The sequence below is a fragment of the Anolis sagrei genome, chromosome 1 (genome assembly GCF_037176765.1).
Source record: "Anolis sagrei isolate rAnoSag1 chromosome 1, rAnoSag1.mat, whole genome shotgun sequence".
NCBI classification, from domain to species: domain Eukaryota; kingdom Metazoa; phylum Chordata; class Lepidosauria; order Squamata; family Dactyloidae; genus Anolis; species Anolis sagrei.
The window spans coordinates 48,124,118-48,141,201 of record NC_090021.1 but is presented as its reverse complement, the minus strand read 5'-3'; the positions used below and the strand labels follow the sequence as shown (position 1 = coordinate 48,141,201).

Here is a 17,084-nt window from a genome sequence, read left to right as displayed (position 1 = left end):
GAGAGAAGCTTGAAAAAACAAGATTTTGGAGGTCAAACAGGATGCCTTGTTTGATGCTGAAAGAGAAAAACTTTGCATAGCACAAGAGGATTGTCACTTTCAAGGGTGTTGTCTGTTATCCTAACCATCAGCACTTGACCATATTACCAAGATTCTTCTGTGGCAGAAAAAGATAACACTGCAAGAGACATAACTAGACCTTATAGTGTTTGGATCATTATATTCAAAAGCAGATTGCATCCAAGAAGCCATTTAAGTCACAGCATATTCAATCAATGGCCTCAAAATAACCCACTTTTTGAAAACGGTATAAGCCAGCAGAATTGTAGACACATTTTCTCGGTCCCAAGGTTTAGATGTGTTGTTCATTTGCTTAGATTGACGTGTTAGCTTGTCAAAACTTCATATTCCTACAGAACTGAACAGATGGGAAAATAGTGCTTTTCCTACACACCTTTCTAGAACAACCCCCCAAGTGAACTTGAGCGTGACTGCTGTGTGATCCATCTGCAACAAGTCTCTTTTTTCCCATAACTTTAGAAATTACAACATATCAATAACTATTGTGCACATAATTTTCCTGCCCAAATGTTATGAGGTAAAAATAGATTTTATTGGCTGATGTAGCTAGCCTGGCTGTGTAATTGATTCCCACAATATAAAGGCCTGTTATAATGTTTGCATTATCAATTACAGATGCAAATGGATAGCTCCTTGCTCTCGTTTCATTCTTGGTCTTGATGTTCCTTAGTATAACAGCAGAAGTTATACTAAGGAAGGTGGAGGCAAATTAAGAAGAGGGATATAGTTCAGAAAGGTAGCATATATCAAGCTCACTCATTTTTTTATTGTCCAGTGTATTTAACAACTGAATCATACTTCCTATGGTAAAATGGCATGCTAAGCTATCTAAAATGAAAATTTTAATTTATTATTTAAATATTTATTGTCACTTATGTGAGCCTTACATAGTATAAAGGAGCATGTAATCTGGCACAGCAGTGGAAACAAAAAAGAAAGGAAAGTTTTAAGCCATGATATGATTATTCCAGTTGTTCTAATTTGCCACAAATTACCCCCTAGGAGGTCTTCTGAGAATGAAATCCTCCATTTTAGTTCAGAGTCAGACAGTCAGAAATAGGGTGCAGTCTCCCCTATTTCCAGTCAAGGACAGGAATCAATCCTGGATGTTCAGAAACTTCCCATTCCTGACCTCGATGCTTGATCACAGTAATGCATGAGAAACAGGACAGCTTTCCAAATGCACGCAAAAGGTAGGGGTAAAAAAGGAGACTGAAGCCTATTTGATGAGAAGTAAGACTTTTCAACTTGAGTACTTAAGAGTAAAAATAGATATTTAATCAAACGCAGCTAGAGAGGAAGAGAAAAGGTATAAACATTAAACAGGTTCAGGATGTTTTTCCTCATGAGCAGAGGGGCCATAGGTGGAGGTTGAATGAAGAGCCTTGAGGCGGGCTTGTTCCCGGTTAGTCTTTATGGTTTGGTTTATGAGGTATTCACTCTCTTGTCCCACCTCTGCCAGCCTCAGATCAAATTCAACCACGGTCGTGTTATCAGACATGCCTTCCAGCAGCTGCTTTCCTCCATCCTAGAATCAGGAAAAAAACTAGGCTGAAGGGCAAGCACAAATACACATGTATAAGACTACACACCCACACAAAACCCTTCAGGTTTGCATCAAAACACTTCCCACACTTGGTTGAGCAGCTTATAACTAATTCCGAAGGACGGCTGGTGAAAGCAGTAAGAAAGCTTACTTCTCTCATGAGTGACTAAAAATAAAAATATGTATATTATTCCTTCTGCAAAAACACAACTAACTAGAACACAAAGGATCATGTCACCTCTAACATGCAAATATCCCAAAGTGACCTTTTTACTTAAAAGCTACTACATTAGAGTTAGTGGAAGGGGCACGTAATCTTTTTCTCAACCCACTGCTTCAAATGCTCTCTAAGCAGTTGTCGTAGCATAACATCTGTCATGGATATTTTGTGCTTTTCCTGCATAGCAGGAGTTTGGACTAGATGCCCCATGTGGTCTCTTCCAACTCTATTCTATTCCAACTCTCTGGATATCTGACTACTTTGGAGGCACTCAGACTTTTCCCATCAGAGCATGGGTGAAGCTCTGATCTGTTAGAGAGCTTTCAGTTAATTTCAGCTGAAATTAAGAAGTGTTTGAAATTCCTAGAAGCCACACTGTGGCATGCCTCCAAAAACAGGGATAAAAGCAAGGCAAGCAGATTTGTATACAGGCAGTTCCCAAGTTACAAACAAGATAGGTTCTGTAGGTTTGTTCATAAGTTGAATTTATTTGCAAGTTGGAACAGGTTCATTTTTAAAGAGTAACTCCAGCCAAAAATATATCTTTTTAGCTTTAGATAGTATAGGGAAGAGTTAATACCCTTGTGTTTGTTTTGCTATCTTTGCCCCTGTTCAGAAGATTTCACTTCACTTTCTGTCCCTGTGATAATTGGATTTTGAAAAAGGTGGCTTGTTATGGAAACAAGGATTGGTGATAAAGCTTCAGTGGAGACACCTTTTCCCCATGACAACTCTTTCATGAGCAAATCTCCCTTCCTAGGGGTAGATTTATTTCACTTTCTATTGTGTCACCCCCATTCTGTGCTCTGCTATGAGCCTTCTTGCTGCACTCATACAGTCTGATGACTTTAAATAAAGTAAATTAATCACTCAGATAACCTACACTGTAGTAAATCTAGAGATTTAGAATATCTCTCTTAAAGTAAATTTATGTTGCCTCTAAAGGGCATAAATCTAAGGCACATCTTTGTTTACTTTAAAACCCACTTTAATTCACTTTCACAGAACTCACAATCAATGTAACTCTGATACAACACATGTATGCCCTGTTTTCTTATTAATACATTTTGAAGTGGCAGGTGAAGCTATATATTCAACTGATCCCTTATGATAACACTTCACCCGCAAAGTCACTGTAGATTTTTAAATTATTATTATTATTATTATTATTATTATTATTATTATTTATACCCTGCTTTTTCTCTCTACAGAAGAGACTCAAAGTGGCTTACAGAAAAACCAGTGCAATGCAATTTAAAAGCTAAAAATATACAAACATTAAAATAGAATAAAATATTAACAGTAATAAACAGTTAAAACCTTTAAAATAGATTAAAAACCTATTAATAGCTAAAACCACAGTACTCCCCAAATGAATTTATCTTATGTACTAGCCTTTTAAAGAGCCTTTTGCTAGCTTTCCTACAGGCATCTGTAGAAAGCATGCCACTCCTTGCATAAAGTACGCTTCTTAGGAAAAGAGCATTCATTAATGAAAGCCAAAGATGGTATTATCTACTCTCCTATTTCTTAATTTTATTGCATGTGCAAACTAGACTGTGTAGGCAACAATACATGACAGGTGATAAGCTACTCTCTCAGCTTTAGCCCAAAATAGTTGGACCTACTTTGCAAAGTGTATTTTTAAAGCTAATATATATAAAAGACTTTGTTCTTTGCATGCTGTAAATATTACTTTTAAGTGCGGATTGAGCCCACATTTTAAAGAAGAGATTGCATACTAGCCCAATGTGGTTGCAGGAAAGGTTGATGTGCGTCAGTGTTACGTTCTGAGCCAGGACTTGAGAGAAAAGTGTGGCTGTTGGCTCTGACAACTCATTGCTACCCAAGTGAAGAGTTGTTAGTGTGCTATTAACCAGGAGGGCATTGCAGATTGCTTGTCCGCCTTCATCCTCGATGCTGTTGAGGCGCATATTTAAGCATGTCAGAGTGGAGTTCTTGGACAGGGCATGAGCAATAGCCTGGGCTCCTTGGGCCCTGATCCTGTTGTCACAAAGGTTCAGGGTTATCAGATTGCTGCAGTTGATTAGCTTGCCGACGGCTCGTGCTCCACGGTCTGCAATCAGGTTGTGGGACAAATCTAGTTCTATTAACGTGGGATGATCTAATAGATGTTTGATCAGTAGCCGGGCTTTCTCATCATCCACTTTACTACGGGTCAGTTTGAACACCTGCAATAGAAAAAATTAAATTACACACTTCAATAAGTTTTTTTAAAGAATCTGTGCTTTTTCAGCTCACATTCCTAGGGAATCCCTTATTTTTTTCACTGAAGCCAGAAGATTTGGGCATTTGGGGGGGGGGGGGGGTTATGAAAGTTTTGAAAAATTTCATGTAAGAATTAAATCCGTCTTCTTAAAAGTTTCCAAACTCCTCAAACTGCTTCTATAAGAAGTGATTTGAAAGCTTTTGATATTTAGGCATTTGTTCTGCTGTTAGCTGCCTAAGTTTCTCAGAAATAAGACAGATTTCCAAGAAAAGAGTTACACATTGCCTCTAAGCAAGCTCAAGGCTTTTTCTGGTACCAACTGGCAGCTGAAGGGATGATGATCTATCAGAGCAGATCTTCCATATAATAGTTCCATCATTGAACTAGCTTAGGGCTTTTGTGCTACTCAACCTCATTTGTCACTGCAGAATCACAAGGTCAAGTTGTCTGTTCAGTACAATTTTTTTGCAATAGAAAGAAGTCTTTACTGTTTGTAGAACTCTTATCTACAGACTTATTGAAAATACATATTTGAAATTGATATTCAGGGAGAAACAGAGTGAAAACAGCCTCAAAGGTGTAGTACTGTCTTAAATATAGAGATAAAGTAGAGATTTCATGGGGCATCCATAAATGGAGCACATTTCATTTATTTTTCCTTTCATAGGGTGCTAGGTGGACTCTTAATAGAAGAGGCGGGAATGCTGAACGCTTGCTTGTGCTATATTTCTTAACTTGGGTTGCAGTTAGGGCAATCATAAACATTTGTTTATTTCTTTATAAGATGTACAGAAATAAGACTAAGACAAGGGGTTAAATCAGGGCTTTTCACCTAAACCTTTTAGAGTTAAATGATCAAAATTTGGTTCTGGCTTGTGAACTAAATGGCTTTATAATTTTGTTTAATGTCAGATCTCTTTATTGTGAGATCTCTAGATTTTACAGTTATAAACAACATTAAACTCTCAAGAGTGCTTAAGATTGCCAAATAAATATGCTTTAAAAGTGGTTCTCTGGGAGTAAAGTACTAATTCTAAGTGATGCGTCTCTTGGGCAGAGCTTTGCCTTTAATGCAAGACTTGTTAATATGGCCATTAGTAATTGTTAGTTCATGCTTAGGATTATAAAATATTATAAGATTGTTTGGAAATGTTACTTTCAGAGCTTGACACTTCGTCAGAGCATTTGCCAGTGAGCTGCAGTCCCGATAAGTGAACTCAAATAGATTCCATTCAAAATTCATGCCACAATCTTTAACACCATATGACAGGTGGAGTTCCTCTAAGTGAGGGAGAGCTGGAATGAGCATGCTCATATCAAAATGGTCCATTGAAGGTTCATCTATTTCAGCATCACTTTCAGTATCAGAAGCTTCTTCGTCTTCCTTCTTCTGGTCCAATTTCACTGGCGGAAGAAACTGGTCAATCTCCAGTCTCCTCACATATTCTTTGCAAAGTGGGATGATATCCAGGACTTGGTTAGGGCTTGTGGTATCTGGAATATAGAACTTCAGAATGTTCTCTAGGTGACGTTCAAAAAACATCTGTTTCCAGCTGTTTCCATAGTGGGACACATCACAAACTGTCCATCGCTGTGTGCAGCACCGTTTCCAATAGCCTTCATCACTAATCAGGTTGGCAGTCACAGTAAGGGGAAGACTGGTAGAGACTTTCTCCAGTACCTTCTTTTGGTGTTCAGGAAGGAGACGATCCAAAATAGGATTCTCTAATTGAAAAGAAGATAATGAGAAAACAGGGAGCTTGGTAAAATTTGGTACTCATTTGCTGTCATATATTCCAAGAACAATTCATTCAAAATGTTACACAACATACTTATATTTTGTTTTACACTAATTTAATGTAGCTTCTGCCAAAGAATCCTGACAATATTAGCTTGGTTGGAATGATAGGAATTCTTTAGCCATCACTCTTTCTGCCCCAGGATTCCTTGAGAAGAGTGAATGACAGTTCACTCTATAGTGTCAAATTAGAAAGAATTGAAAACATTGAATGAACTGGTTTGCTAACAATAGCAGGAATGATTTGACTTGTGGGTAAAACTGCCAAATATTTTGAAGTTTGAAAATCAGTTCATAAAAACAGAATTCCAATTTCTGCTGGAATGCTTAGGAAACTTTGATTTTCTGTAAGGAGTCCCCACTTACTTTCAAAGTTGTTGATTATGTGCTGGATACAGAGTTCTGTAAGAAGTGGTACTATGGCTAAATTCCACTCAGGATCCTCTGCAATAAGCCGCCGCATTCGCCGGGGGTTCGCTGCAGGGTTCATTATAGTCATACGACTTGGAGGGGAAATCCCTTTGGGGTCTCCAGCAACTGGTTCCTGCATCTTGGAATATGATGGTGTTGACTTTCTTTTTCTTAATTAGAATTAGAATGGATGTTTTACCCAAGTTGGATAATTACTACAATTAAGCTGCCACTCCTATTAGAAGAAACATTTACAGAATAATCAGAAGTTAGTGTCTGTTTCTGATACTAATAAAATGTATTAACACATTCAAAGCATTACACTACTGTGGAGTTAGGGAAGATGATCTGACAACTGCATTTCCTTAAACTGTTGATATGGCCCTGTCAATAGGTAGCTCCACGAGCTTTACATAACATTATATAAAGTCATTATATATTACTGGAGCAATTTCTGTACATATAACAATACTTCTTATTGTGTGCCTTCAGTTGTTTCCAACTTACAATGATCATCCTAAGCAAACCTATCACAGGATTTTCTAGGCATGATTTATTCAGAGTGGATTCACCATTTATCTGAGGCACAAAATGTGATTCACGTTTCACTTGTGTCAAGATGTATTACTTCTGCAGTGTAGAGGCACTTGTGGTCTCATTCCATTCTGCTTTGATCAGACTTTGCCTGGAATATTGTGCCCCATTGTGGGCACCATAGTTCAGGAAGGATATTGACAATCTGGGATGTGTCCAGAGAAGAATGAGCAAGAACATCAAAGGTCTGGAAGCCAAGCATGAAAAGGAACAACTGAGGGATGTGGGTATGTTTAGTTTGGTGAAAAGAAGAGTAAGAGGTGACATGATAGCTATAGTTAAATACATTAAAATATGTCATGTTGTAGATGGAGCAAATTTGTTTTCTGCTGCTCCACAGACTAGAATCTGAACCAATGGATTCAAATTACAGGAAAATATATTCTACCTAAACATTAGGAACAGCTGTTTGACAATGAAATACACTGCTTTGTAGGGCAAAAGATTCTTCTTAATTATAGGTTTTTACACGACACAACTGCAATGTGTGCTTGGAACTGCACATATTTGATATTGTTTTAGTCTGGTAAACAGAATGCTAAGTCGTGTCATTCGTCTTATTGCATAGCCCAGGTTGATACAGTGTGTCAACTGAGATTGAATTACCTTCTAGTCTCTGACAAAATGTTCATCATTACAAGAGCTACAAAAAAAAAAAAACTTTCAACAAAAAAGCCTATAATGTGAGAACCACTGCCATAATTTTGCACACTTCCATAAAATAGCACTTTGATCCCACACAGTATTTTTGTCAGTAGCAGGTGCTGATATTTGAGATCAAGCTAATTATTTCCTTCCTCTTCATGAGGCTGCTCAGTTTTGCTTTTCTAGCACATATAAGCAGCAGCAGCCCTTGGTGTGATAAAGGCCTGAAGTCTTTCAAATCTTCGTAACAGGCTGCAAGCTTTGGTAATCCCTCTAGTCCTCAAACTGTCTGGAATAGCACTGATAAAATGGTCTGCTAAATTGCAAGAGCTGAAATCTACAAAATGCTAAGAAGAACTCTAGAAGCTAAGATAAATGATTCATGTTGCACTGCAGATAACGCGGCTCCAAAGGCTTCCTTGACTATATTCACAGTGAACAGCAGGTGCTAGAGAAAGCAATGAGCCGATACAGCAGCATGGTACTGGAGATGCAGGAAGAGACCAGGGGGAATGGGTAATGTAGTCTTTGCAGAGATTGTGAGACAAAGGATGCCTGAGGGCCAAATGATACAAGATGTTATCTATCATGCTAGCTAATACTTTACCGTCAGTAATTGGTAATTGTACAATAATAAACTGTAAAAATTATTGACCCCCCCCCCAAAAAAAGCCACATTAAAGAATCCAACAAAACATTACAGGAAAATTTCCCCCCTTCTACAATTCCTGAACCTCCCTCCCACCATCACACTCAGCCACCGTGGTTCTTCAATCAGAAATCCTTGAGGCTTCCACAGATATGGCTGCTGTAACCAGAACAACACTTACTGCTATATTGTCATTCTCATCAATCCCAGAAGATGGATGGCAGGAAAGAGGTAAGTATAAGAAAAAGCACTACCGTAGTTATCAAGAGCCACTAACACTAAAAAGATTTCTACAATTCCCCAACAGTTCAAATGCTGAGTAATACGTATAAACCCTATGCAACTGCAGTTTTTGAGAGTCAAGAATGCTGAGTTTATTTTTGAAAAGCAAAATGAAGAATGTAATAGCTTATTTGATTAATAATGAGCAGTGTTACTATGGTCATTTTCAGCACAAACCGATTATTTCATTATAAAATTGATTGAATTATTTTTAAAAACTGTAATGGTGCATTTATTCTGAAATAAATGTTTCATTCTAAAATATTATATAATGAAAGATGAACACATCCTTAAATTACTTCACACTTTATAAAAAAAAGAAGGTTCCCTTCATGATCAACATTGGCCTTCCTTTGTCAGTGATCCGGAAACAGAAGCTGGTGCAAAATGTGGCGGCTCGTCTTCTCGCCGGGGTGCCGGCGAGGTGCCGTATCATCCCCATTCTACCACAGCTGCACTGGCTTCCGATTGAGTACCGGATTACTTTCAAGGTGCTGGTACTAACCTTTAAGGCCTTATATGGTCTGGAGCCAGCGTACCTGAGGGCCCGCTTATCCCCCTACCAATCCCAGAGATTACTTCGGTCCGAGGATCAAAATTTGCTTGAAGTCCCCAACATCCAGACTTATCATCTGTCCTCTACTAGGCAGAGAGCCTTCTCGATTGTGGCCCCTTATTTATGGAATGCCTTGCCAGTTGAAACCCGAACCATCCGAGAGCTACTTGCTTTTCGGAAAGCCTGTAAAACCTTTCTTTTCTGACAAGCTTTCGATGGGTGAATAACTCGGGACTATGTCGGTTCTCGTTTTTATTGTATTTTAAAGTTGGTTGCATTGTTTTAATCTACTGCTGTAAACCGCTCCGAGCCAAATTGGGAGTGGCGGTATACGAGCCAAATAAATAAATAAATAAATAAATAAATAAATTTAGACATCTAGGGTGAACCTAGACAGACTGCTAAATGTGTTTTTTTTAAACAAAGCATGCATCTTTCACTTTGTCCTGAATGAGCATTCAATGTAACAGAACAAGGTTGCTAAGGTGTGAGAACTATTCCACAATGTGTTCGAATCAAATCCAAGATCAAAACCCTGGGGAGTTATAAGGTGCCACATTTTGCAGTGAGTCATTTATCACATTGAATCCATTCAGAGAACCTCTTGATGTGGTAATCACACATCACCACTGGAACAGCATTTTTCACTTTACTTATTCTGTCAGAACAGTTATGAACTCTTTCTACTGTGTTGAGTTCACATCTTTTGTGTATCTTTTAGTGAACAGACAACTGCCTGGCAAGTTATAATTTACCAAACCCTGAGTACACAATCAACTACAGCAGTTAAGAATGGAGCTGAGACAGCAAGAAGTGAGAGGAATCTACACCTCAGAAGGGAAATCTGCTCCTGGAAGAGTTATGGGGAAAAGGTGTTTTAACTGAAGCTTTATCACCAGTTCTTGTTTCCATTGTGTCGGGACAGACTCCTAAAGCATTTTTTCAAAATCAAATCATCACAGGGACCAAAAGTGAAGTAAATCTTCTGAATAGGGGAACAGACAGCAAAACAAACACAGGAGTGTCAATCCTTCCATGCTATCCAAAGCTAGCTAGCTAGCTAGCTCTCTCTCTCTCTCTGTATATATATATATATATATATATATATATATACACACACACACACGCACACGCACACACATACACACGCGCGCATATGGCTTGAGTTACATTTAAAAATGTACCTGTTCCGACTTACATACAAATTCAGCTGAAGAACAAACCTACAGAACTTATCTTGTTTGTAACTTGGGGGCTGCTATCAAGGTTTGAGAAGCTCATCACACTCCTATTTTCCTATTTGTTTAGATTCAGGTATGAAAGTGCAATTTTTTTTCATTTGTTCTCATCAGAAAGACAATTTAGGTAACCAAGTAGCTTTCTGCCCACTGCAATGTATTACTATTTGAGAAATGGTCTTCACTTGTTATCAGTGTGATAAAATGACCACAAGTTGCCCTCTGGGTACACATGTTTCTGTGTGTCTTCCTCCTTATTTTGCTCTGTTCTTTATTCATCTGACATACATACGCTGCTCCCTCCTAGCATCCTGATTTTTCCAGTGGCCCTCTGTCTCATATTTGGGCACATACAGCTGGCGTAGTGGTTGGGGAACTAGGACTCTGGTAGACCATGGTTCAAATCCTTGTTCACCCATAGAATTCCACTAGGCACCCTTGGACAAGTCTCACTCTCTCATCCTCAGAAGGCAACAGCAACCCCACCAAACCAATCTTGCCAAGGAATCTCTGTAATAGGTTTCTCTTAGAGTTGCCGTAAGTCAGAAATGGCTTGAACATACACAACAGCAACAACAACAAGAAGGTATTCTGGAAAGAGTTGTAGCTTCCTCTATGTTGTGTGTAAGTAGTCTTGACCAATTATTTTTAAATATGACTACGACATCTTGGAACCATTTGTCTAGCAAAGGCTTGGTCCTATTCCTGATAATCTTGTGCTAGTAAAACTATTTAAAATATAGGTCATTGAAATGCACACTGCATGAAGTCATAACTGCTGTAGTCAATCAAAAACAGGAGTAAGGCACATATAGTTTCCTAACATTATGCATTAATGACCATGCTGAAATGCTGTTAGGAGAGTGAGAAAATAATAATATATTCCACCTATTTCAGACCCCAGTAATCTACACTACAAAGTGACTGTTAGAAAAAATTCAGTGCCAAATATATAACTGATTCCCCAATCTAAATTATTCACATATATTTGTGAACGGGCCAGATAATGAATCCTAAAACTAGAAAAGAAAAAAGCGTTGTATTTTTTTCCCATTTGTGTCGGGACAGACTCCTAAAGCATTTAGCTCATTGGTTTCATTTGTTAGTTGCTTTTCAACATTCAGAACTTTAGTTAAATTGTCATGCTTTCAGAAATCTGCTGATAAGAAATGCACTAAAGGTTGGATATCCTTTATCAGAAATGCTTGGGACCACAATTGTTTTGGATTTTGGAATACCTGTATGCAGGGCCGTAGCCAGAAAAAAATTTCGGGAGGGGTTGAAATTTTCACGGGGGGGGGGGGGGGGTTGAAATTTTCACGGGGGGGGTTTTCAAATTTTCACGGGGAGGGGTGAAATTTTCAGGGGGGGGGGTTGACATTTTTGCAAGGGGGGTTTCAAATTTTCGTGCGGGGGGGGGGGTTGCAACCTGCCTCCTAGCTCACGCTGAAGCAAAGAATACAGCAGGGGCCAGAGCAGCCTTCAATAGCCTGCAGCTCCGTCCCTGTCAACCATCTCCACCAAGTCTGGCCTCCTTAATGAGAGCATTCAACACACAAACCACAATTTGGTTGCTTCACTACATCGGCTATTGCTGCAAGTAATGACAGTGTGAATAAATTGTCAATATTTGCTTGAGATAGTTCTGGAGGGACTCTTAATTTTTTGTATTTCATAGACTTAGCAATGGGATTTGGTTAACCAGTTAAAATTCATGAGTAAACCAGGTTTTTAAAAAAATCTGAAACATTTGGGGGGGGGATTGAACCCCTAAACCGCCCCCCTCGCTACAGGCCTGCCTGTATGTACATAATGAGTTATCTTGGAGATGAGTCCCAAGTCTTATCAGAAAATTCATCTATGTTTCATGCACACCATATACACATAGCCTGAAGGCAATTTTATGCAATATAAAAAACAATGCCCATGAAACAAAGTTTGGACAGTAAACCATTAGAAAGCAAAAAAAAAAAAAAAAAAAAAATGTCACTACCTTAGCCACCCATGAGGACAATTTTGGAGTTTTGCAGATTATGTGTGCTCAAATTATATTGCTTTCACATTCTTTAGGCCCCATCTACAATGCCTTATAATGCAGTTTGAAACTGCATTATAGAATTTGTATAGACCCATATAATGCATTTAAACGGTATTATATAAGTCTTCTCTACATTCCTCTACAATATGCTATAGTTTCAAAGTGTAGATAGGGCCTAGGAATGAATATAACCATATTTTCTAATGGGAGCAAGATAGTTTAGGGAGAATAGTTATTTCACATCAGTTTTCAAGTGAGTTGTAATATACAGAAACAAACACAATCTCAGTAGCATACTCACATAGATTTCCATTAAAAGAGAGTGTACTAATATACAATCAAGAAGCTGCAACAACATATATAAATCACAACTGAAATGGAGAGATGAATATCATGTTTCTTAACAGCAACATTTACTGATTTTTAAAAAAGAAAACTGAAAATGAAAAGTTGGCCTAAACTGAAGTGTTTAAGGATAAATAGGCTCCTCAAAAAGAAAAGGTTCAAGACTATACAAAATATAGCTCAGAAAAAAACCACAGTATGTGGAAGCATTACCTAATTTATTGCTGCCTACAGAGACAAAGGGCCCCCTGGTGATGCAGTGGATTAAACTATTGAGCTGTGGAACTTACTGACTGAAAGGTTGGCGGTTTGAATCCGGGGAGCAGGGTGAGCTCCCTGCCTCTGTCAACCTAACAGTCTGAAAACATATAAATATGAGTAGCTCAATAGGTACTGCTTCTGCGGGAAGGCAACAGCACTCCATGCAGTCGTGTCAGCCACATGACCTTGGAGGAATCTACGGACAACGCTGGCTCTTAGGCTTAGAAATGGAGATGAGCACCACTCTCTGGAGTCTGACATGACTAGACTTAATGTCCAGGGAAACCTTTACCTTTACTTTACCAGAGAAATAGATAATCTAATAGTCTGCGGACTCAGTGTGAGAAAACTTGCTGCTGGTTTACCTGGCTGATCATGAAAACCTAACTGCATTCTGCAGTTATTGCAGGCACACTTCAGTTAGCAAAGTAGATGTGATCCACAGACATTACTTCTTTAGCAGAAAATTTAGTTCCGGGGGCAGAAATAAAATGGAAAAAAATGAATTTCTATTTCACAAAAAAACCCCCCAAAAAACAACACTCTTCATTTCGGGGTTTGTAGATCAGTGGGGCCCAGGACCTCGCTGGCCGGGCATTTTAAAGGCCCCTCTCTAAACTACAAGCTTCTGCAGGAGACAGCCACAGGATTTACATTAATGTAATTTGACCCCAGTATGGCTCAATGCTAAGGGATCATGGGAGTTTTAGTTTGGTCAATCATCAGTACGCTACAGCTCCCGTAATTCTATAGCAATGTGTCATTTATTTATTTATTTATTTACAGCTTTTATATTCCACCCTTCTCACCCTGCAGGGGACTCAGGGCAGATTACAGTGTACACATATATGGCAAACATGCAATGCCAATTTTTGACATACAAACATATACAGACATACAGAGGCTATTTAACTTTTTCTGGCCGCCAGGGGAGCTGTCGCTTTCATCGTCCATCTGCGACGCTGATGAAGCACCTCCGCATTCCTGCATGCTTCCCCGCTGGAATGCTTTGCTGGAGTCTTCTTTATGGCCTCATAAATCAGTTAATTTAGCCTCCCCAACTGTCTTTCAGGTTGCAAAGGTCGACAACAGGCTACACACAATTGGTTGGAAACCCACTCATGACCTTTTGGTCAGAGTGATCTTAATGCAGCTGACACTCAGCCAGCTGCGCCATAATCCCGGTTATGGCTGTTAAGACGGCCTAAACTGCATCCATTACAGTATAGATCAGGCATGGGCAAACTTGGGCCCTCCGTGTGTTTTGGACTTCAACTCCCAGCATTCCTAACAGCCCCAGCCCCTTTCCTTTCTCCCACTCAGCTGAAGCAGCTGTGGTGGGAAAGGTCCTTGAGGTCCTTCTCTGAATTCTATTGCATCCTCCACTCTTTCCCTGTAGGGACCCAAGACTCGACATTTCACTGGCCTGAACGTCCCAGGCCCCTCTTTCCTGGTCCCCCCCACCCTCGAAACAGGTGTCCCCTCAGGTTTCATTCGCCCACCTGGCAGTCTAGGCCGCAGAGCAGTCCGTTGCTAAGGAAACGAGAAGCGTTGCCAAGGGCGGGGCTTCACAGCGTAGACCACACCCCTTAGAGGCACGAGCCGAGGGTGATGTCCAATCAGCAGGCGGGAGCCGCCCATTGCTTTTTTTTCAGAAATGGGCGGGAGGAACCGCCTGGGGGCGGAGCTTACGGCAAGGTGTGTGCGATAGCTTGGAAGCAGGAATTTCTGGATGAGATGAAACCAAGCCCCGCCCCTTTCCCTTGAGAGCGCCTCCTGATTGGCTATTCTGTTGGCACCCTGAGTGTTGTTTTTTCCTAAGAAGGAGACATCATCTTCTTGATGTGGCTGTTAAATGCAGGTTGAGGATGCATCTACACTGTAGCATAAACGCAGTTCAACAGCACTTTAACTGGCAGGGCTCAAATGCAATGAAATAATGGGGGTTGTAGATCTACAAGGTCTTAAAGGGGTGTCAAACTGCATTAATTCTACAGTGTAGATGCACCCAGAGTCTCCTTTATCCCAAATGTTTGGGTTCCACAATGGGAGAGTGATCAACAGTCTAACAAGCAATGAGTAATGAATGTGCTGGATGACTTGTCTTTGCCTCCTCCTCAACTTTCCATTTGGAAGGACATTCTGTGTCGATTAAATATAAACACTGAGAATGTGATGCCTTGATTGACTGCCAATGAGCTTTATGACCTGAGTGGAACCCATCTGCTTGGTTGTTTGCACTTTTTATTGTTAATGGGTTTATAGGTAGGTAAAGGTTTTCCCCTGACATTAAGTCTAGTCATGTCCGACTCTGGGGGTTGGTGCTCATCCCCATTTCTAACCCAAAAAGCTGGTGTTTTCCATAGACACCTCCAAGGTCATGTGGCTAGTATGACTGCAAGGAGTGCCATTACCTTCCCGCCGGAGCGGTACCTATTGATTTACTTATATTTGCATGTTTTCGAACTCCTAGGTTGGCAGAAGCTGGGGCTGACAGCGGGGGCTCATGCTGCTCCCCGGATTCAAACCTGCAACCTTTCAGTCAACAAGTTCAGCAGTTCAGTGCTTTAACCTATTGTGCCACCAGGTTTATATTCATCTCTCTCTCTCTCTCTCTCTCTCTCTCTATATATATATATATATATATGCAAATGGGCTATCCCTCCCCAGACTCTTTAATAGAGCATGGCCTGTGATCACGAAAGTAATACAGTTATATAATCATAATAATGTATATCATATCCTGCCTGTGAGAGCCGTTCAGCTGTGGAACTCTCTGCCCTGGAGTGTGGTGGAGGCTCCTTCTTTGGAAACTTTTAAACAGGCTGGATGCAAATGTGAGTAGATTAATAGGCACTGCTCTGGCGGGAAGGTAATAGCTCTCCATTCAGTCATGCTGGCCACATCACCTTGGAGGTGTCTATGGACAACGCCTGCTCTTCGGCTTAGACATAGAGATGAGCACCAACCCCCAGAGTCAGACACTCCTGGACTTAATGTTAAGGGAAAACCTTTACTAATGCTTTCCTTACTATAAAAATCAAATACTGAAATAGTAGATAAAAGAAGTAGGAAAATAATGTTTATTTCCTCAGCTAATCTTAATTTCTACCAGTGATATGAACAGGGTTCAGTAAGATCATTAGGGAAGTAGTGGTAACAACTGCAATAATTGAACAACCTCTTGTATAAAATATTGTTATAAAGTTCATTTTTGCAATGAGTGGCTAGGTACTTCTAAGTACTCTTTGTTTGTAGAACAGTATTTCAAGAGCAATGCAAATGCCATAAGACATTCTCCAGTGAAGCAGAGCAATTGAAAGGTACAGTAGGTCATATGTCTTGCTTAATCTCTTTGACAGGCTCTCCTTTAAGCAAAATAACAACATAAGTAACAGTCAGAAATGCAACTTAGATAAAGAGATAGGATACATTGATGCAGTGTACCATACCTCCATTAAGAAACACCAATTCTCTGAAGCTTTTGTGGAAAGGGAAACAGCAGGCAGGGCAGCAAAGCAGTCATTTTGACACGGGAAATATTGATATGTAGGTCATATCTATACTGACAACTTAGGTCACTTTGGAGTTGGTTTGGCAGAAATTGGTTTCATTGTGCAGGTGATCTATTCGACTTGACAAGAACAGGATTAAGACCAGGAAGGTGATTGATTACATTGACAGATGGAAGGTGGCCTTAAACTGGTTCCACATCCACAGTGCCATGCCCCTAAATATCCTGTGAGATGCCCACTAGAGATGTGGAGACATATGTGCCCGGGGGGGTGGGGGGTGAAGTAATAATTACTAGTGGAGAATAGGTCAAGAATAGGGCTCCACAGCCACCTATGGATCCACAACAATACTGATCATGGAAGACTATCCTACTTGTCCAACAAGGGATCGCATAAGTACTAAGTAGTAGTGGAGATAATTAATCACCAGTCCCAAAGGATCATGTAGTCCCTTGCTGCACAGCTATGCCCTTGGGGTGTTTTTCGACAGCCACCCTATCCTTCCCAAATGGTAAAATGCACTTTAGTGCAGGCAGGTGTCTACAATGTGCTTTGTATTTTAGGGAGCTATTTTGCCATATTATATATTTAATGTTTAATAAATAATATTTAATATTAGGGGCTCATTAAAGCACATTTTAGGGTTTAACTTTCCTGCAACTTTGTTTGGTACTT

The 17,084-nt window shown here is 39.8% G+C and overlaps 1 protein-coding gene across 1 annotated transcript; it reads right to left on the bottom strand.

The window, feature by feature from the left end:
• Nucleotides 1-1,337: 1,337 nt before the first annotated feature.
• Nucleotides 1,338-14,060, bottom strand: TCTE1 (t-complex-associated-testis-expressed 1). Its single transcript, XM_067464270.1, has 5 exons — nt 13,794-14,060; nt 6,242-6,521; nt 5,234-5,802; nt 3,590-4,039; nt 1,338-1,609 (listed from the first exon to the last, which is right to left on the bottom strand). The coding sequence occupies exons 2-5, from the start codon at nt 6,423-6,425 to the stop codon at nt 1,400-1,402; spliced, it is 1,413 nt and encodes a 470-aa protein (XP_067320371.1). The 5' UTR covers nt 6,426-6,521; nt 13,794-14,060; the 3' UTR covers nt 1,338-1,399.
• Nucleotides 14,061-17,084: the final 3,024 nt, after the last annotated feature.